The sequence below is a fragment of the Patagioenas fasciata genome, chromosome 1 (assembly GCF_037038585.1).
Source record: "Patagioenas fasciata isolate bPatFas1 chromosome 1, bPatFas1.hap1, whole genome shotgun sequence".
Lineage (NCBI taxonomy): Eukaryota > Metazoa > Chordata > Aves > Columbiformes > Columbidae > Patagioenas > Patagioenas fasciata.
This window is the reverse complement of record NC_092520.1, coordinates 85,662,141-85,682,851: the sequence shown is the minus strand read 5'-3', so window position 1 is coordinate 85,682,851 and position 20,711 is coordinate 85,662,141. Positions and strand designations below refer to the sequence as shown.

The 20,711-nt window shown below is 51.6% G+C and overlaps 1 protein-coding gene across 1 annotated transcript; it reads left to right on the top strand.

Annotated features, from left to right (window-relative positions):
• The first annotated feature begins 1,079 nt into the window (after positions 1 to 1,079).
• On the top strand, positions 1,080 to 19,260 carry LOC136109219 (immunoglobulin superfamily member 2). The gene is made up of 9 exons (XM_065851711.2): positions 1,080 to 1,203; positions 2,255 to 2,632; positions 3,411 to 3,827; positions 6,649 to 7,032; positions 7,783 to 8,166; positions 9,151 to 9,555; positions 13,126 to 13,533; positions 14,361 to 14,756; positions 17,676 to 19,260. Exons 1-9 carry the CDS (start codon positions 1,149 to 1,151, stop codon positions 17,876 to 17,878), a joined length of 3,030 nt encoding a protein of 1,009 aa, XP_065707783.1. The 5' UTR covers positions 1,080 to 1,148; the 3' UTR covers positions 17,879 to 19,260.
• Positions 19,261 to 20,711: the final 1,451 nt, after the last annotated feature.

Here is a 20,711-nt window from a genome sequence, read left to right as displayed (position 1 = left end):
GGGAAAGAAAAAAAAAAAACAACAAACCGAAACAAACAAACAAAATTGACAACAAAAAAAAAACCACAAACAAACAATCAGAACAAAAGAGCAAATACCCTCTTCCCTCAAAAAAACCCTAAAAAAATCCTTTCAGAGATTGTCTTTGGTTTGAGCCCCTTGCTGGTGTTTGGCTTCATGCCCCAGAGGCTGGGTTTCCCCTCCCCAACATGTGTCCCCGTCAGCCTCCCACCTGTCCCTGGCACTTGCTGGAGGAGCAGCAGTGTGCCCGAGGCCACGCAGTGCTGACGCTGTGATGCCACCACCATGCTCAGCTCTGGGGCTGTGGGCAGCAGCCTCCTGGCCTGGGCCCTCCTGGTGCAGCTGCCTGCAGTCTCACTGCCCCATGAGCCGTGCTGGTCCAGGATGCCCCGCAACCATGTGCTTGCCCATGGGATGTGTTCACAGGAGAGTGTCCCTGGCCCATTTCTGGCTGTGTGTTGATCCTCCAAGAGCCGATGAGCTACCTGGGCTGGCTGTTATGATGGAGGGTCTCCTGTCTGTGTGGCTGGTGGGAGTGCTGTGGGAGAGATGCCTCACTTGGGGTGCCCTACTGCACCCCGAGGCAGAGCTTGTTCAGCGATGCTTGGGGAGCCCTGTGCCAACCCAGCCTGTACCTGAGGCATCATGCTGCTGTCTGCAGCTACAGAAAATAAATAGTTGAGGGGAGCTTCAGCCCTAGAAATCTGCTCCCATCACTCCTCAAGGTCTGGCCCCTTGCGCCCTCTGTTAGCAGCGAGCAAGCTACTCCACACAACAAAGCAGGAGTCTCCAGGCAGAGGGTTACCCTGTGAGCTGCTGTGGGACAGCAAAACTGCAGCTGGTAGTGCCAGGCACCTGGCAAGCACACAGCAGCAGGAGGGACCTTGGGAATCACCCTTGCCCAGGCGATGTGGGACTGGGGTGCTGGCTGTCGCCTCCCAGAGGGGTGTTACTTTGCTGTTGCATCCCGTTCCCCAACCCCTCCCCACCGTTTCTAAGCAGAGGAAACAACCATTGCTAGGCAGCTTCCTCTCAGCCACTTTCAAAATAGCAGGGTGACTGTCACCATCACCCACAAGAGCCTTCCACCACCCCCTGGGGAGAGGACCCACGTGGAGACCTTTCCCATGGGGCTGGTGCGGTGCCTGGCAGCTGCCTTCCTCCTTCTCCTTCTCCTCCCTGGTGAGTGCCCTGTACCATGACAGGGGCTTTCCTGGGGCAGATGAGGGGGAAGTGAAGCAACCCCTTGGGGCAGACGGGATGTTTGTGGGTGGATGGCTCAGCAGGGCACCTTGCTGGGGCTGTGGGGCTGGGACAGCCCTGCTGTGGCCAGCAGTGCTGATATGCATAGCACTGTTGGGTGGCTGTTGGAGGTGCAGAGGGGGTTACCTCACCCTCCCCTTCCCTTGGGAGGGGTTTTCTGAGGGCCTCTTAGGCTGTGCTCTCTACCCTGGCCTAGTCTCCATGGTTGTTTTTTCACTTGATGCCCATGTCCTGTGGGTGTTTTGCTTCATATATGTGCTGGACACCAGAATAGACTGAGTGTCACCAGTGGGATCTCTGGGGGAGGGAAAGGTGTATGGGTGGCCATTACATCCCAAAACCTTCTGCAGGCAGAAATGGACACCTCCCAGTGCCCCTTGTTTTCGGAGGAGCTCTTGTTGGCAGCCTCTCCCACACCCTCCCCAGTTTCTCTCCATGGAACATCTCTCCAGCACCTATCCTGCTGTCTCCCTCTGCTGTCTCATGTCCCTTGGCTTCTGCATTACTTCTTATCTGGCAGTGGTCAGCTCTTGAGCATGGTCCCTTTCTCCTCCAGCTTGTGCAGAGCTTGAGTGCTTGGTCCTCTTAATTTTAACACACCACAAGCTCCCTCCAGTGATCTCAGCCTGGGTTCTACTCCCTCTGAACAACTGGCTGAGAGATGTCTCCAGCCATGAACAGGCTTGACAGCCCTCGGGCCATGAGGCTCTGGTATCTGTTGTGTGACCCAGTGTGCTAGGAGACAAAAAAGTTCAGAGGTCTATTGTTAGAGGACTGGCTTGTTCTTAAAATTGCAAGGGCTGTGAGGTGCCTTGGACTTGGTGCTTTAAAGAATTAGACTGCACAGCAAATCTTTTCAGTACTACATTGTGGTCCTGTGCACATCCAGACCCACTGCCGGTTTGGGTGTGCAGCCTCCAGGTAGCATGTACCCCTGCAAATACCACCTGTGCTGACTGTTTGCTGGCAGGTTTGAGCACTGGCCAACGGGTGGTGACTGTTCAGAAGGGACCTCTCTACCGTGTGAAGGGGTCCCACATCACACTGTGGTGCAAGGTGAGCGGCTACCAGGGCCCGGCGGAGCAGAACTTCCAGTGGTCCATCTACCTGCCCTCGGCCCCTGAGCGGGAGGTGCAGATCGTCAGCACCATCGACCCCTCCTTCCCCTACGCCATCTACACCCAACGTGTGCGCAGCCGGGGGATCTACGTGGAGCGGGTGCAGGGGGACGCTGTCCTGCTGCACATCACTGAGCTGCAGGACCGGGACGCCGGGGAGTACGAGTGCCACACGCCCAACACCGACGAGAGGTACTTTGGGAGTTACAGCGCCAAGATGAACCTCTCAGGTGAGTCCTCAAAGAGTGCCCCACTCCCTGCCAGGCAGGGGGCAGGCAATTTTCCTTTTCCTCTCCCCAGTGTGAGACTGCTGTCGTACCCCTAGGTGGCCAAGGTTGGGATGCCCAGATGTCCCTCAACAACTTGCTTTGGCTGTGGTCTCCCAGTCAGGGTAAGGAAAGGGAGAGGAAGCCTCTGCTGTCCCATGGCCTGACTTTAACTTCAGTTCCTGTCACAGTCACAGCATTTCACAGACAAATGCTTAGGAGGACAGGAGTTTCCAGTCTCTGTGCATTAGTTGTTGGTGTCCTCCCAGGTCAGGATATGGGACTTAATCCAAGTGGGATACCCACAGAAAGAAGGAGCAGTTCCTGGAGGGCACTGGGAGAGGGAATGCACTAGAGTGGAGAGGCAAAGAGCCCACCAAGTCTAGACAGTGGTATAGTGGTTCCATCTGGTATTCACCCCTGTTTCCTCCTTTATTGTGGTAGTGTGCCAAGCTGCTCAGTAATCATCTCAGGACAGCCAAATTAATCCTGCCCATAGTTAGTCTGAAGAGGGTATTGCAGAGAGACTCACTGTGCCTTCTTCCCTGTTGAGGTTTTAACCACTTCACACCTTTGTGTAGTCTGAAGCCTTGTCAATCAGCTACAAAAGATATTTCTCCTACACTGTCAGGTCCCTCAAGGCCTGGCTTCAGTTTTATAGTGACAAGTAGGTTGCCCACTGAGACCAAGAAATTGTTTTTCCTGTGACATGCTGCTCTCTGTGTTTCTCCCCCATGCTCAGTGATCACAGACACCCTCTCAGCTTCCATGGCCACCCAGGTCCTCACCCGTGATGAAGGGGAAGCAGTGGAGCTCACCTGTGAGGTGTCTAAGTCCACCACCCAGCACACTCATCTCTCCGTTGGCTGGTACCGTCTTCAGGGAGCAGAAGAAACTCAGGCTGAGGAGGTCCTCACCCTCTCTAAGGACTTCATCTTGAGGCCAGGGCCCTCTTACACACAGAGGTTTCTGGCAGGGGATGTGCGTCTCAGCAAGGTTGGGAATACCACGTACAAGCTCACCATTGGGGGGGTGAAGCTGTCTGACCAGGGGCAGCTGTACTGCGAGGCAGCCGAGTGGATTGAGGATCCTGATGAGATGTGGAAGGACATCTCCCGCAAGCAAACAAAGATGACATCGCTGGTGGTCACAAGCCAGGGTAAGGCCCTTGCACACTCCCATGTTGGCTTCAACTCCTTTGTGCATTCAGGGCTTCATAACAGCAGCCTTCAGTGGCCTTTGCTTCCCTCTTCTGCAGCCCAGGGACACACTGGTGTGTCTCCACTGGGCACTGAGTGGGGTGGACTGTGCTTGGGGCCATGGCAGCCTCTAGTTCAGGAGCTGTTGGTGCTTCTCACTTTGAATTTTCATGCAGCTGACACTCCAATGCCGACAGCAATTGTGCCAACTTTTGGGCACACGTGAGGTGTTAGCAGGGAGAGCAGTGTGTGCCCATAGCAGCCTGGGTCCTTGGTAGTGTTAAGCTCCAGTGTGCGGAAAACCACATTTTAGAGTGCCTCAGGGCTCTTGTGGCTTCAAAAACTGAAATACACAACAGTCAGCTGCTCATCCTGGTGCCTTGGCCACAGGCAACAAGGGACACGGTGATGTGCTGCGTGTGCTACATGGCTCTAGTGTCTGCTGGTGGTGGCTTGTCTGTTTGTGCTGTTGCCAGTCTGCTGATTTCCAGAGCAACTGGTGTTGCTGTTTATTAGACCATCCCTGTGTCTCCTCCTAGTTGTTCTTCTATTGTGGTCATGGGGCTGTGGGTCAGACTGGGCTTTGAAGTGGATGCACCAAGCTGCTGGCTTATGCTCCAGGAAAACGTAATACTGGGTATTTAGAAAGAGGTGACTTAGACCTGCTATTATGTATGAGACAGATTAAAATAGGAAAGTTTGAAAACTAGCCCCTTGCCAGTGCTGCCCATTCTCCCTCACAACACCCTATCTCTGCCAGGTACCTCCTGTTTCCTCTACTCAGCTTCCCATGACTCCTGCTGTCTGCAAGCTCTGCATCCCCTCGCCCAGGGCCAGTGGGAAAACTTCTCTCCCTGCACTCCCCTGCGATGGTTACAATGCTGTGTGTTTGCTGCTGCTCCTCTGAGCACCCTGCCTGCCATCCCTCCTGCCACAAGCCCTTTGCTGGTTGTGGTCCCTCGCCCTACTCTTCCCCCAGCTGCATGTGGGTAGCTGTGTCTAGAGGAAGCAAAAACAATCTCTTTACACCGGTTTTACCTCAAAGCAGCCAAGAGAAGACTGTGTCCAGTTGCTGCCCTTTAACATACTCAGCAGTATGCAGTAAAGCCGGAGCAAGCCTCTCACTCCAAACCTGTCTGGGGAGGTGGGGTACCCTGTCCCCATGCCTTGGGGCAGATGGAGGAGGCTGCAGAGCTGGGGTGGTGAAGGAACTGCTGTCTCATGGGACGGGGGTGAGTCAGAGCAGGAAACCAAAGAAACGGATGGGTAAGGACCAAGCACCCCACATGCGGTTTGGGGGGAGCAAGGTATCTGGGGGGGGAGAAGGAAGTGTGGTTTCCTACTGTCAGAGCCTGGTTCCTGAAGCCTGGCTGACAGGCAAAGCTTTGTTCCACTTGTCACGTACTATTTGCAGCAGTGGCTTTCCATTGCTGCTGCTTGGCGAGCAAAGGCAGTCGGTGCATCTTCCTTCATCTGGTTGTTTAAGAGGGTTCATCATGACTGGTAGCGTGTGACTTTGGGTACCAGTGCCACAGGATTGTTTAGAGACAGAGAAACCTTGTCAGAGTTTAATATTTACCCTGTGGTAGCTCTTAAGGGTAGAAGGGATGTGACAGTGGTAAGAAGACAATATGGTGGTTCTATTAGAGCTGCTGGTGTTGCCAGGAGGAAGCCATGGGCATACAAGCCCTCCATCACATCTGTGGGGCTGGGGTGTCCCTCCAGCATCCCATGGGAGAGCCAGGGCCGAGCATCCTGTCACACCAGGAGCCAGCAACCACTCTGACCGTGGCCCATTGCTACAGTGGTTTCTATAAACTCTCCAGCAAATATTTGTGAATGCCAAATATATCTGCAGTAGCTGGGATTCATGTTCACAAACTGTTTATAAACCAGTGTTTAAATTCACAGGGCACTCTGCTTTCAATAAATTATTCGAGACCTTCCAGTGGCAGTCTGGGAGCTGCTCTGTTTTACCTCCAAACTACAGCACGTAGCCTTCCCCTTGTTAGAGACTCTGGGCACCACAGTGATCCAAGGAGATGGAGTGCTGTGAGCCAGGCTGCCTGCCCAGGGACTTGGGGCTCAGCCTTACCTCTTGTTTTTTGGCCATAACACTGTTGTGTGGGGTCATGGTGCAGGGTTTCAGGGCACCCTATGGGTCTCTGCCTGCAGCCACACTCCAGCCAGGCTGATGCCGGGAACCAGAGGGCATTAGTGGCAGAGGCATTGAATGCACCACAAAGAAGATGAATCATATAATGGGACCCAGAGTCAGGGTCCTTACCTCAGGTGTGGCTGACAGCCCAAGAGAGTCTACCAGGGGTAAGATGACTTTGGGCTCCCCCTGTCACTGCCATCTTTGCTCAGCACCTGCTGCCTGTATAGGAGGCAGGACAGGGACTAGGAAATGACCTCCACTTCCTCTAGTTCCCTCTGACCTCCCTGTGCTGTGACAAGTCTTGAGATCTCTGTTTTCTGTAGGAATTAGCCCAAAACCTCTCCAACTTGAAGAGTGTCTCTTGTCCACATCCTGTAGCAGCTAGTGAGAAATGTAGCATGCAGGACCAGCAGCATCCGATTCAGGCAAGCAACGTGAATGCCAGCCCTCCACACACCTTCTCTCATCACAGACAGCAGAGTTAAAACCACCACTTGTAATGGAAGAAAATGTTTCAACAGACAATTCTCTCCTGTTTCCCTCTGCACAGCCATCAGTGCTGTCAGGCAGGAGGGAAGCATGGGCCACCCATGACCTTCTTTGCTTTTCATTGCCCACAGACAAAGGCCTCTCCGTGGACATCACTGCTGCCAAAACCTCCCTTTCTGAAGGTGATACCTTGCAGCTACATTGCATGGTGGGAGCCCAGAAGAGCAGCAGCAGGCACTTCAAAGTGCTTTGGCTCCTCAATGGTGTGGAAGTGGCCAGGGTTGACCCCTATGGGGTATTGATTTGGGAGAAAGAATATGAAGAGAGAGCCCAGCTGGGTCAGCTCCAAGCATTCAAGCAAAGCAACACGGTTTATGTCCTCACTGTCTATGAGGTGGGGCTGAAGGACAATGGTACATACCGCTGCTCTGTTTCGGAGGTGAAGACTACTGGAGACTTTCACAGCACCCAAACCAATCTGTCTTCAGGCATCCAAGTCAACGTGAAGCCCATAGGTTAGTAAATCCTAATGGCTGCTCTTCTGGGTAAAGCCTGTAGCGATCCCTGACTGGGATCACCTTGGCAGGGGCAAGACACCTGCTGTTTGCAGCAAGAGTGCGAATGTGCCATAGATTTTGGTAGATAATAATGGGAACAGTGCTTACTCTGGCAAACATTAACATGAGAGATGCAGCAGCTGTCAACAAAGCGTAAAACTTTAGCTCAGTCTCTTTGCTATATGTTTTGGGGCAAGTAGGTAGAGTTCTGGGGAGGTTGGGTCCTCCTGTGTCTTTGGTACAGGAAGTTGTGAGCAATTCTTCTTGCTTCTCCCGAGGACCATAGGATGACCCAGCAGAACAGGTGCTTCTGGACTGCAGGGAATAATTGCTATTTCCATCAGGGTTGTCTCCCTATTTTAGAGGGATGACTTGTGAGAGGCCACTGTAAGACAGACGTGTCAGAGAGTCTTTGTTTCCTTGTCACAGCTAGATGATGACTATTCTGATGTAGCTGGAACTGCCTGTTGGGACTCCATTTCTTAAGTATTTCTTTATGTATCCATGTCCCAGGAAAGACAGTAAAAAAATAGACGCATAAATCTCTCTTCAAAGTTATAAGAAAAGGCTAGTTGAAAATTTCAGATACTTCCTTTTCTTTTCCAATATCAAGATTTATCTAGTGTCTCAATGTAATGCCACATTATCTCTGGCTTTCTCTGAGAAGCACGACAAGGTCCCCTCCCATGCAGTAACTGTTGTTTGCAGAGAGACGCATGCACCTGTCTGTGTCCACCAGCACGCCGCAGGTCATGGCAGGAGATGCCCTGATCCTCCTTTGTGAGGTGCAAGGAGCGACCAGCCCTGTGTCTGTGCGGTGGTGGCACCTGCCACCGCAGCACCCAGGTCCCCGGGTGCTGGTGGCCACCATGGAGCAGGACGGCACTCTGAGCCTGGGCAGTGCCTACCAGGACAGCAGGACTCGGGGGAGCCTCCGACTGGAGAAAGCGAGCTCCAGCACGTTCACCCTGGTGATCCCCAACACGTTGGACGAGGGGGACGGTGGGCGGTACGGGTGCAAAGCAACGGAGTGGTCCCGAGGTCAGAGCTGGACAGAGGAGGGGGAGACAACAGTGACAGTCATCTCTATGGGTGAGTTGAGCCACTCCTATTTCTGGGCTTTCAAGCTGGACACGCTGGAGACAAGGCTGGAAAATCGGGTGGATGTATGTGGGTGGGACAGAGGTCTGCTGTGCCCTGAGCAACGCTGCTGCTGCAGGGGAACCTGGAGCTGATCTCTTGGCCCTGGAGTGCTTCAGTTTCCCCATTTCTAGCAGGGTGTTTGAGTATTCCATGAGACATTTTGGGAAAGAAAAGTGGGACACAACAGCTAAAATGCCTGGAGACCTGAAAGGCAGTGGCTGGCTCAGCAGGCCTTTCTGACTGTCTCCTTAACTTGAAATACAAAATATCTGTTCTAGCAGCACAATTACTTACAGTAATTAAGCTCAACGAAGGCACTTGCTGAGTTGTGTGATGGCTGTTGTCAGAGATACACCCCTGGTGCTGGCATCTGATCAGTTCTCCTGCCCTTCTGTCTGAGTACAGAGCTGCTCACCTCCCCAGTGTGCAATGCCCACGCCGTTTCTGCTTTTGATTGCTGGAATGGGTGCCTTTATGGCGAGACAGCTTCTAGCTGTGATTTAGAGTGTTTTTACTTTCTTATTGCTGGGCTGAATGCCTGAGAGCACCAGTGGGGCCACAGGAGTTGTCAGGCATTTGTGGAGGGTGGAAAGAAGCAGCAAACGGGGCAGCAGCATCAGCAGAGCATCCCTGGTGCCCTGCTACGAGGTGGGACTAGGGAGCCTGGAAGAGAAGCGGGTACTCAGGGTTTCCTTGGTGGGGGGGGAGGGTGGGGAGTGAAGTAGGAGAGGCCCAGAGACCATTTGGGGCTGGAAGAGAAAACATGGTGCAATTTGGGGGAGAGCAACACTGGCAGAGGAGCAGCTGGATTGTGGCTGCCATGGGGCTGCGGTGGTGGGGCAGCAGGGACAGTGCTGCATGGGAAGGGTGGTGGCAAGGTGACACAGGGCAGGGTTTCTGTCCCGGTGCCAAGGGCTGTCTCCTCCCAAGCAGGTCTCAGTCTGCATGCCACGCTGAAAAGCCGAATTGCCAGTGTCAGATATGGGCAGAGTGTTGAACTTGTCTGCCAAGCGGGTGCCAACTACACCTTCGAGGAGGTACCAGTGTCTGTGAGATGGCTCTTCCAGCCCAACCCACCCACTGGTCACTACCAGGAACTAGTCCAGGTCTTTCCCAGCGGCACAGTAGCCTGGAAAGCAGCACAGCCACACTTCCAGGAGAAAGCCCAGCTGACAAAGGCTGCCTTTTCCTTCAGGCTGCGCATCCTCAGTGCTGCAGCTGCTGACGAGGGGACGTACCTGTGCGAGGTGGAGGTCTGGAGGAGGAACAGCCAGCCGTTGGGGCAACCAGCAGCTACCACCAAATCCAATGCTGTGGGCATAAAGGTGGTACTGCCAGGTAAGCAGCGCCACAGGTGCTTCTTCAGCAGAAGTTTCTCCTTCTGCAACTTTAAATCCATCAAACGTGACTGGGGCAACCAGGAGAACTGACAGCTGGGGTGTCCCCAGCAGGGTCACATCATAGAATCATAGAACAGTTTGTGTTGGAAGGGACCTTCAAAGCTCATTAGTCGAACGCCCCTGCCATGAGCAGGGACATCTGCAACTAGATCAGGTTGCTCAGAGCCCCGTCCAGCCTGGCCTTGAATGTCTCCAAGGATGGGGCATCTACCACTCTCTGGGCAACCTGTGCCAGTGTTTGTTTCATCACCCTCATTGTAAAAAACTTCTTCCACGTCTCTAGCCAGAATCTCTCCTCCTTTAGTTTAAATTCATTGGCCCTTGTCCTGTCATAACAGGCCCTGCTAAAATGTCTCCCCCCATCTTTCTTATAGGCCCCTTCTAAGAACCGAAAGGACTTCGTGGGGCCACATGACATGGTCCTGCCTGTCCTGTTTCTTCCTCAGCACCCACGGCTCCTGACAACACTGTTGGAGGCAAATTTGCTGCTGAGGAGTAGCGATATCTATTTGTTTGCAAATTATGCCAAGCATATAGGGATCAGCCTTACCACTAGGATTTTAAGCCTTGTTTCTGGGAAGAAATAGTCACCCAGGAGGAACCCAGTTGAATGCTGGTGGTGCAAGGTGCCTCCCATGGTGTGAGCTTGTGTGGGACTGGAAGGTGGTAGACAGAGACTGGGCCCTGAAGCTGGTGCTGGGATATGTGTGTCCCCCTGAGCTTCCCCTGGTGTATTTGAGGTGAGAAAAGTTCTGGGCTCTATGCTGGGCTGGGAGCCAGCACAGATCCACCAAGATTCAAGGGGCTCTGGGTGGAGGTATCTCCTCCTGGGCATGGCTGGACTGCTCAGATGGAGTCTCTGCCTGGGGTTCCCTTTTATGGCTACCTCTGCAAGCAGGGTCTGTGCCACTACCGCGCCTGCCAGCGCTGTGCAGGGAGCCTTGTCCTCTTATGGAAGAGAGATGTTGCAAAGGCACTGCAGCCCCGGCCAGCCCATCCTGTGCTTGCTCCCCACCAGCCCTGGCAGCGGCACAGTGTCAGCTTGCCCTGCTCTCGGCTGGGGCTGCTGGGGGAACTGGAGGGGTTGTCCTGACCAAAAACTCTGAGCATGTGAGGGAGGTGTGAGAATATGGTTTTATTTTCCCTTGTGTCTGTTTTGCCAGCAGTGGAGAGTTCTTGTTCTTTTTTCATACGTAAACTGCTCCTTCCCCTAATCCTTGGGTTTTTGCCATCACAAGCCAGTGAACTGAAATTATGCGTTTTTCATGTTTTTTAACAGTTGGGTTTGCTGTAGTGTAAGCTGATAACATTTCTTTCCCTGTTCAAGCCCGTTTCCATGGTGCTCTCCCTCCTGCTCTACTGCTGCCCTTTCCTCGCCCCTGCAGAACTGGGTGCTGGGGTGCTCTGTGTTACTACGTGAGTGACAGACAGCCAGGGCATGGGGTCTGCAGGGTGGTACTGAGGCTGGGGGTGACAACACACAGTGGCTACATTAGTAGCGTAAATGGCATTAAGATGAGCAGGTGTAATTGTAGATCGTCTAAGAGGAGATGGTAGCAGCAGAGGAGCAAGTTATTTGGCCCCAAATGCATTGTAGCCATTACTGGATACTGCAATGCCGTAAAGATGGTGAGAACTGGAGGAGGCGTGGGGGAGGCGTGGTGGGAGCTGGCTGCTGGCTCTAGTATGGTCTTCCTAAGAAAGGCAGTATGAGCTGGTGTAGGATATTTAGGAAGGCAGAGAGTAAGTCTGGGAAGGAAGCTGGCTCTAGCAGCAAAGGGGTTGAGGCAAAGCTGCTGAAAATGAAGCTGCAAATCATGAAAATCACCAGCCTGTTCCTTCATGTAGAAAATCTCATGGAGGGAACCTGCAGAGATACTCTAGTTCTAGACTTCTGCTTCTGCACTTTATTTACCACTCGGTGTCTGTTGGCACTTTAGGTGTTTAAATGCCCCCATGAATCTGGCTTATAACTTCAGACAGGAGGGATAAGCATGAGAGGTCGTAACAGGAGGGGAAGGAGGACAGATCCTTTCAGTTTCCAACTTTTCAGGTAGCTGAGCATCTGACCTTTGGTGGGGCTCCATAATTAGTGCCCTGGGCAGGCAGATGCTGCCCAGCCCTAGCAGGGGTGCTCCCGCATGGGTTTTTGCAGTGGCTTTGCCCTCCTGCCTGCTCCACTGCTCTCGGGCTGGGCAGAAAGCATGACATCAGCAGGCAGGGTTCACGGCAAGACCAGCAGCAAGAGGCTCGGCTTGGTTAATTAAATTGGAATTCAAAGGGAAAACAGCACCACGTCTTTCCGTGCTTAAGGAAAAGGCAGGCAGCCGCTTTGCCCTTTTCAGTAATTGATCTTTAACGGGAACAAGAGGAGACTTGGAGCCGAAAGAAAGGGGCTTTGCAGCAAGTGCTTTGCTTCCTCTCGAGGTGATCTTTTCTGAGTGTAACAGCATTTTTTCTCATCAAAATCGAGTGCTCACAGCAGTGGTTCCTGTGGCTCCTTTCTGAGCTCTAGTAGCTTTTCTTCTCCAGAGCATTTTCTGCTCTGGGGAAGTGTCAGGTGTCAGGTCAGGCCTTATTCAAGCGAGAGGTACCCCTGGGCAGTTTGCTGTCTCCTGTGCTGGCAGCCTCTCTGTTTTTGTGGAAAGATCCTGGATTTTACCTGCCTGCCCCTGACCACAGCAGCACTGCCAGGAGGAGCTCCCTTGGAGGGAGGCATTTGGTGCAGCTTTTCTGCAGTTATTTTTTACTGGGAGATGTGGCAGAGCAGTGTGTGATGGCAGCTGCGGCTGGGGAAGGGACATCTGTGTGTCTGACAAGGGAAGGCTGTCCCCAACGTCCACCACCTCCCCTAGTCCTGCCTCCTCCTCTCCTGTGGCCTTTGAAACAGGAGCAAAGTCTCCAACTGAAATACCTGGGAGTATTTTTTCTTTCCCTTTGGCAGAGTTCACCTCTGAGTACCTGAAAAAACCTCCTGGACTTCAGCAGGTTGGCTGAGTGATATTCCTGGGTCCTGTTCCAGGACTGTATTATGTGGTTTCTGAGATGTGGTTCACCTGAGATGGTGAATGCCAGTGAAACTCAGCAGGCTCTGTAGTCTCTCTGAGATAAGACACTGTTAACAGCCTCCAAAGCCATGGGCTCGTTTTGTCACTTACGTGTGAGCCTGCTGATAGAAGCAGTGGCAGACGGACACATTTGCTTCAGACAGAGGCTTTGCCTCCAAGCTCCAGCACAGCACCTACCTACATCCCCCTATTCCTGCCCCGTGGTCCGCCAGATGCCTCTTCCACTACTCCCGTGCCCAGTAGTACCCAGTAATTCCACACCACAGTTCAGATAAGGGTGTGTGGATTTGCTCTTTCCCTCCTTTCCCGACCCCCCTGAACACCCTCTTCCTCCCTTCTCTTTCGGCAGGTCTCTCAGTCCATCCTTATTCCTCTCCTTGTCAACAGCTCTGTGTTGGCAGCTGCAGCTGGTATGAGTCTTTTTTTTTCCTCTATTTTAGAAAGCAAGCTTCAGGTAGCTACAAAAGAGAGCTCTGTGGAGATTGCCAGCGGTGCTGACACAGCCATTGAGTGCAATATTGTGTTTGCCCCGAATAATTCTCAGTTCACCATTACCTGGTACGTCCTACCTCCTTCTCCAGCAGATGCAAACCCTCTGCAAATCATAAGGGCCAACTACAGCAGCATACTGGAATATGGAGCTGAGTTCAGCTCTCCTGCACAGAAGTCCCGGTTCCTGAGCCAGAGGGTGTCCAGCAATGTTTTCTGGCTGCGGATACTCTCTGCGAACCCCGGGGACCAAGGCAGGTACTACTGTGTGGTAGAGGAATGGCTCTGGCTCGTGGACAGCTGGTACAAACTCGGAGAGGGAGCATCGGGAAGGACCACGCTGGAGTTCAAGCTCCCAGGTGAGCAGGTGGTTATCTCCTGTATGTGTTCTGCTAGAGAAGGTTGGATCAGTTACAATGGGGCCCCTGACAGGCCTCTCCTAAGCTGTCAGGGCTTAGGAGAAGCAGCAGCTCCTGCCTTGGATCTGCGATTTAGGGATGCTGGAGGTGTCAGTGCCCCTCAAAAGGAAACAGGGATTTAGGAGGATTTATCACATCCTCCCAAACCAGCCAAGCTGGTATTTTTGCCACGGGCAGATGATGTCTAATGCTTTCTAACAAAGTGATTCATGGCATTTTCTTTTCCCTCCAACGCATGGTGCACTTGGTTAGTTGTACGGTGCTGTGAATAAAGAAGCCCTTTCCTGGTACTCCTGAGCATCCTGGAGCAGGGCACTCAGTTCTCCTTACTGAGGGCTCAGCTGCTGTCACTTTGGGCACTATGTGGCTGGGGTGCACAGTGGGTCTCCCTTAGTCAGTTCCTCCATTTCTTGGCCTTGCTTGGCTTACAGGCTGCACCCCTAAGTAAAGTGGATCAGAGAATTCCAGCTTCTTAAATAGCTTCTGATCCAAAGGATGCCTTATCGCTTATTTAGAGGGGGTGGAAAATATTACAGCAAAGGGTTGTGAACAGTAGTCAGAGATGATAAGGAGAAAAAAAACACCCCAGGGAGAATGAGTCACAGGAGCAAGGGTCTGTGGGTGTCCTGCAGAGACTCTTCCCAAAGGCCATCCCTGTCCCCCATGCTTTGCTTCACAAGATTTCCATCAGCTTGTGGGCACAGGCAGGAGCATTTCTATGGCATTGCAACACTGCAACGTCTCTTACTGCTTGCATCCCACCCCAGAGCACGAACTGCAGCTGGATAAAACCAACAGCAGCATCTCAACGAGGGAGGGCGAGGAGGTGATGCTGCGCTGCCTGCTGCAGGGTGCCCGCCTGCCTGCCACCCGCCTCTCGGCCACCTGGTTTCGGCAGGACAAGAGTGGCCACATCAGGCCTCTGCTCACCCTCCACCACGATGGCTCCATCAAGTACCTCCAGGAGGTCCTGGCAAGGAGGCTGCACCTCCGCCGCCCCACTGCTGGAGACTTCAGCCTGACGCTGCACAGTGTGGAGGAGGGCGATGCTGGCGTGTATCAGTGCCAGGTGCAGGAGTGGCAGCAGCAGAGTGAGGGACAGGACTGGGCTCTGCATGCCTGGGCACGCTCAGGGTACACCCAGCTCACCACCATCCCGCCAGGTAATGCTGCTGGGTGCAAGGGGCTGCTTGCCCTGCGCTGGTGCCCCCTTAGCAGTGCTGGGGTGTTGTGGGGGAAATAATGGCAGCTCTCTGCTGGCTATGCTGGTTGCAATGGCAAGGCTGCAGTGAGACTGGGAATCTTTGCTAAGGGATTGCAGACAGAATCAGTGCTGAGGAGATTGCCAGAGTTGTGTTTGAAATCTGGGGAGGGAGTGAACCCTTCAAGGGACTTAAAATGGGCCTATAAGAAAGATGGGGCAGACTTTTTAGCAGGACCTGTTACAACAGGACAAGGGATAATAGTTTTAAACTAAAGGAGGGGAGATTCAGGCTAGATGTGAGGAAGAAATTTTTTACAATGGGTGTGGTAAAACACTGGCCCAGGTTGCCCAGAGAGGTGGTTGATGCCCCATCCCTGGAGACATTCCAGGGCAGGCTGGACAGGGCTCTGAGCAACCTGATCTAGTTGAAGATGTCGCTGCTCATGGCAGGGAGTTGGACTAGATGACCTTTGAAGGTCCCTTTCAACCTGAACTATTATTCTATGATTCTGTGCTATGGACCTGGTGGGGAAGGCAATGAGATCCCTGTTGATCTGCCAGGACTGAAACCTAGATGCTTGGCATTGTAATTGTTGGAGGTGGTGGTCAGATGAGATACCAAGCACTTCAACTGTGAGGTATGTCGTCCAAAGAGTACTACTGAGTGTACTTGTGTCTGCAGTGCTTTGAAGCTTCTAGGCTTTCTGTGGTACCAGGGGCACAAACCCCTGCTCTCAGCTGTGCCATTGGGGCCAGAATGCTAACTGTTTTGGGGAAAAGTTATTGATGTGATTTTTCTTGCAAGTCCATCTCCAGCGAGATCTCCAAAAACAGCCTCTGTCCTCTTGGGGTGAGTTGGAGTGCATGCTGGATGCAGGTCTGTCTAAGCTGGATTCTACATGCAGAATTTCACATAAATAAAAGCTACGGTTTTGGTCAGCACACACAATGTTTTTAGGGAGGTAACAGGTGGGAAAAAAGTACTCTCTTGTTGCCTCTTTGGGGAAATCGGAGGCTTAGATGACCCATGCAGAATAAAAAAATATGAACAGTGAAATCAATCATGTTGCACCAGCTGAGAGGATCCTGTAGCTTTGCTTGTGCCTTCCGCCCTGGAGGTGCCATGCCCAAAGCCAGCCTGGGTGCCCACATGTGGCTATAACTCCTGCAGCAATTACCGGCTGTCTGAGGTGGAAGAGCTCAGGGGACCCTGGAGAGCCCAAAGCCCTCCTGTGTGCCTGCTGCTGGCACAGGCAGGCACGGAACCTATTCATGCTTCTGCGCCTACAGCAGAGCTAATCTGGATTTAATTGCAGAGGGAGGGACTGACAGGGCTTCATCGCTCTGCTGTTATGTTCCTGCTGTTGTCCATCATGGCTCCCCCTAGCACTCAGATTTCTCCTTCATCAGCTCCCTCTGTCTCTTGTTACCCATTGCTGGTAGGGTAACCATTGCTAAAATTGCTCAGTAACTGCTGGAAAATTCTCCTCCAATTTTTATGTAAGTGTTTTTGCAAGTGGTTTTCACAAAATCTGAAAGATTAGCTGGGTGTTTTATCTTTCTCTTTTTCTTTTTTCTGTATTCTTTTGCATGTGTGTTTCCTCAGTGATGCAGGTGTCTTGAAATGTCCTTCTGGCTCATGAGTTGAAATGTTTTGGAGTTTTCTGAGGGGCAGTGACACAGTCATGTGCAAGTATACCCCTAACCAGGAGTAACTCTATCTCTAATCGCTGATGCTGCCCTTTAGGATACCTCCCTGGTACCACAGAGGCATTCATGTAGTGGAGACTTCTACCTGTTTTCCTATGGGAGAGCAAATGTTGCTTTAATCTATATGGATGGGGCACAGAGCTTCTGAGGTAGAGAGGTAAAAGCTGGTTACACAGCGAGGAGTAGCCCCCAGGCTGGTGCATGCCCAGGGTCACACCTAGCCCACCAGGCTGTGTGGGTCCTCCATGGACAGCTTCTTATCAGCAGACCCACACACTCAGCATGGTTCTGCAGAGCAAGTGTAAACCGTCTGCATATGTGTCTTGGGTAAAGAGGAGAATTGAGGAAGGATATTTTGAGGTGGATATAACAGACTCAAAGGTGTTGGCATGACCCTTCATGGTAGGACAGGTGCATCTGAGGTCAGCTTGTGGTGCTGAAGCTACATGTCAAGTGAAAAGATGTTTATGTCCAATTAATGGGTGGCTGTAAGGAGTCCAGGACAAAAATGGAGAGGCTGCAAATGAGAGCTTTTCAGCTAGCATGGGACTGATCAAATATGATTATTTGAAGTACCCAAGGGGGTTCACCAGCAGTACAGGCAGCCTCCACTTCAGCTGGGGCACTGATTTGCAGGAGCTGCTGGGGATGGGGCTCACAGCTGCCTGCAGCTCAGCATGGCTGAAACAGGATAGCAGAGAAGCAGAAGCAAGGAGGGGCATGTGTCTGGGGAAGAGAGGGACCTACTTGATCTGATGTCCTTTGCTTTTCTCTTGCCCCTCCTTGTTCAATGGTGCAGCCCCTGACAGACATCTACCTCACCCTGCTGCCACTGGTGTCAGGCAGGGACCCAGGGCGTGAAGAGTCTGTGGCTTTTTCTTACTGGGCCCAGTCTGGAATGGGTTAGCTGGAGAGCCATGCTGTTTCTGGTGAGATGTTTCAGCTGAACGAGCCAGGGCCCTATCTGACCTCCCAAAACAAGAAATTGAAGTAAATTGTCTGGTGTTTCTCCCTCTTCTCCTCAGGCAGCCTGTATGAATTCTTAAAAATTGGTAGCTATTGAAGACCGAGGGAAAAGTGATAAGAAGATAATGTACAGAAACAGTAGGAGAAACTCAAAGTAGCTTGGAGCCTCACTTTTTTTCTTTTCTTTCTTTTTTTCATCCAGAGTCAACTGTTTTGTCTAGGATCTGCTCATCCCCACCACTGCTGAACTTCATCCTATACTTACCGCTGGTTCTGATCCTTCTCTCGGCCCTTGCTGTCTTCTGCTGGTGCTTCAAATTCAGAAAAAGCAAAAAGGGCAACGTCACAGACAACCAGATGATGGAACTGCAAGGGTTTGGAAAAGAAAACTTAGCTGGCCTGTAATGGCAGGTGTAATCTGAATGAGTGGAACTGGACAGCTGCAGAAGACGGAGCACTTGCAGAGGGGCTTTTTATTGTTTTGTAGCAGCTCTTGCAATGAATCTTTGGAATTACATGTATACTTCCAGTGGAACGAAGTAGCTTTGAATTACTAAGCAAACAGGGTTTTCCTAACAGGCATGGCTGTCTCTTAGGTTAGGTACCCACCCATTTCATACGCTGTTCATTGTGGTATATTTGAGGTCCTTGCAGTATGTGTCTCCCACTGTGGAGACCAGGACAGTCCTCTACAGGCATAAGGGAAAAAACAGCCCTTTGCTCTGTAACACAAAATTGCTACTCATTTTAGGTAACTTGACAAAATCTATGTGGTGTGCAGGCTAAAAATCAGTGGCAGATCTGGAAGTAGCATATTGGTGTCCCATTTAAGGCATTGCACTTGCCCTTGCCCACCTTTAGCTGGGGAAGCTCTCAGACACCGCTGTCCCTTTGTTCTGAGAGTGCCTATACCCAAAGAGCACTTTCTCCAAATGGAAATGGGTCTTAATCACAAAACCTGTTGCAGAAACATGAGGACAGTGCAGAGCTGGCTGGGGCTGAAGAAAGTCCATAGTAGTACCACAGCTATCCACAAAACAAAATCCTGTTGACTCAATAAGACACTTGCATGGAGTCTTGGATCCCAGAAGGAAGAAGTGGACACCAAGCCGTCTTGGAGATGAGTGTACAAAGACTTCACAGTTCCTACCTTTGCTGTAACTGTTCTAGGAGAAGACAGCATCCAATCCCTAATGCTTGGGCTGTCTGTGGATGAAGAAGTTTCACGGCTGGAACCTGGTATTAGATGCTTCCAGGTTGCACCATGTAAAATAAAAGCCATGTTTGTGCTTGCAGGGCAGCTTCTCTACGCTCTGGGATCCAGCTCAGGCTCACCTTTTCCAGGCTGAGGAGCTCTGCTAGCTCAAGGCTGACTGGCCGACGCATTAGAGGAAAGCAGATTTCAACCCAGACCCTATAAGTCAAGTGATACTCCACCGCTATTAGTACAAAGTGGAACATGGTCCCAGCGAACTGTAAGGTCAGGTGTCAGAAAGACACTCAAAGCACTGTCCTCAGACAAAAGCACCCATATGAAAATCATGGCAGGTGTTTATGAACTGCTTCCTTTGACTAGAGGGAGGGCTGGAGGCACCACAGCTGCTTTAGATCATCTGTTTGAGTCCTCCACTTACAATTAGAAAAGCTCCCAGCCCTGTATCCTAAGGAACTGGGAGGTGCTTCAGTCCCTTTTTTATTAAAAAAGCACTTTTTGCAAAATTTTTAAGACTGCTGCTCTTTTTTTCCCCCCCATTTAGCCACCTCTGTACTGGCTGGCTCCAGTTTGCTCAGCTTTTCCCTGCGGGTTCTGTTTTCTGGACCTTGTGCAGCTTTTCCCTTTGCTGCCCTGACCCCAGCTGTCTCTCCCACAGCGTGAGTGCTCAGAGCCGCACGTGGGGCTCTCTGCGGAGGTTTCCCCCCCAGACTTGTGGGTTATGTCCCGTTTACACATCTCAGTAGGGTGTTTGATTTTCTGTGTGCGTGTGACAGCACAGCACTGTTTGCCCTTGGCTCGCAATCAGCAGGCTCCTTTCCTGCAGATTTGCTGTCTAGCAAGTAGCTTCTCCACTGTGTGTTCAGGCTGTTGACTTTTCCTATCTAATTGAAGCACCATTTGCACGGGTCTGTTGAACAGTTTTCTGCACCAGTTTGTGAAAGATCCTCCTGTCTGTTTGTCTTAGTCCTGTCTCGATAATGCTTTAACTCATGGACCAGTTTCAGTCTGTTTTGACAGAGAAGCAGATGCTCCCAGGGCATCAGACTCCTACAGGTTTCATGAAAGTGGTAGCTGCATGAAGGAGAGGAGGCAGGCGAGTTGTCCCACCAAGGGAAGGCTGCAGTGTGGGTTGCCTGACAGCCATCCCTGAGCCAGCTGTATGCCAGCTGCCTGGTGCCCGGCTTCTTATTAGAGGATACAGAAAGGAGATGTAGGTGTACTAGGGCTTAGGAAAGGAAAGAACGAACCAGTTTTGACCATAAACTATGACCAAGTAACCTGTGCACAGTTTATCTACCAATTTTGTGCTGTCCCTCTGTGTTTTCACTTGGATTGTTTCCTTAGCTTGCCCACAAGTGTACCTTGGGAGCATATTCCGCAAGCTTTGTAAAGTCAAGAATGTGTGATACCTACTGCTTACCCTCTCCCACAAGGCTTTCAAGCCTTCTTGCAGGACATATGAGATAGGTCTGACGTGCTCTATTATTGCTTAAAACAAACAGAAAAAAACAGGTTTTTTTCTTTTTTTCTTACATTCTTCTACGTGCTTGTGCTTTGTCCCTGTACCTGCCTGAGGGTTGCAGTTAAGAAGATGTGGGTGTTCAGTTTCCCCTTCTTTTTAAAAATAATTTTTCCCTTTTCACTTGGCGTCTCACACCTCCTCAGGTGTGACTGCAGCAAACCACTAACAGATGGCTTGACAGCCTATTCTTTGTCTTGGGGTGAACCTCATCAAAACCAGCCTTCTGCTCAAAAATCTGATTTATTTAGGTTGCTACTCATTATCAGAGTGCTGTGGAGGTGGCAGCATGGGACAGCCCCTTGCCCTGCTGCAGCAGTTGTGTGTGTGGGTCAGTCTGCATGCAAGCCCCATGAGTGACCTGGCTGGGATTAGTGCATCCCCCAAGCCCTCACTCAGCCACCCCAGAACTCCACTGCCGGTCCATAGAGGCACCTTTGCTGCCTACTGATCTTCATGTAAAAAGCTGCAGACTCTACTGGAACACACAATTTTTGTGTCTG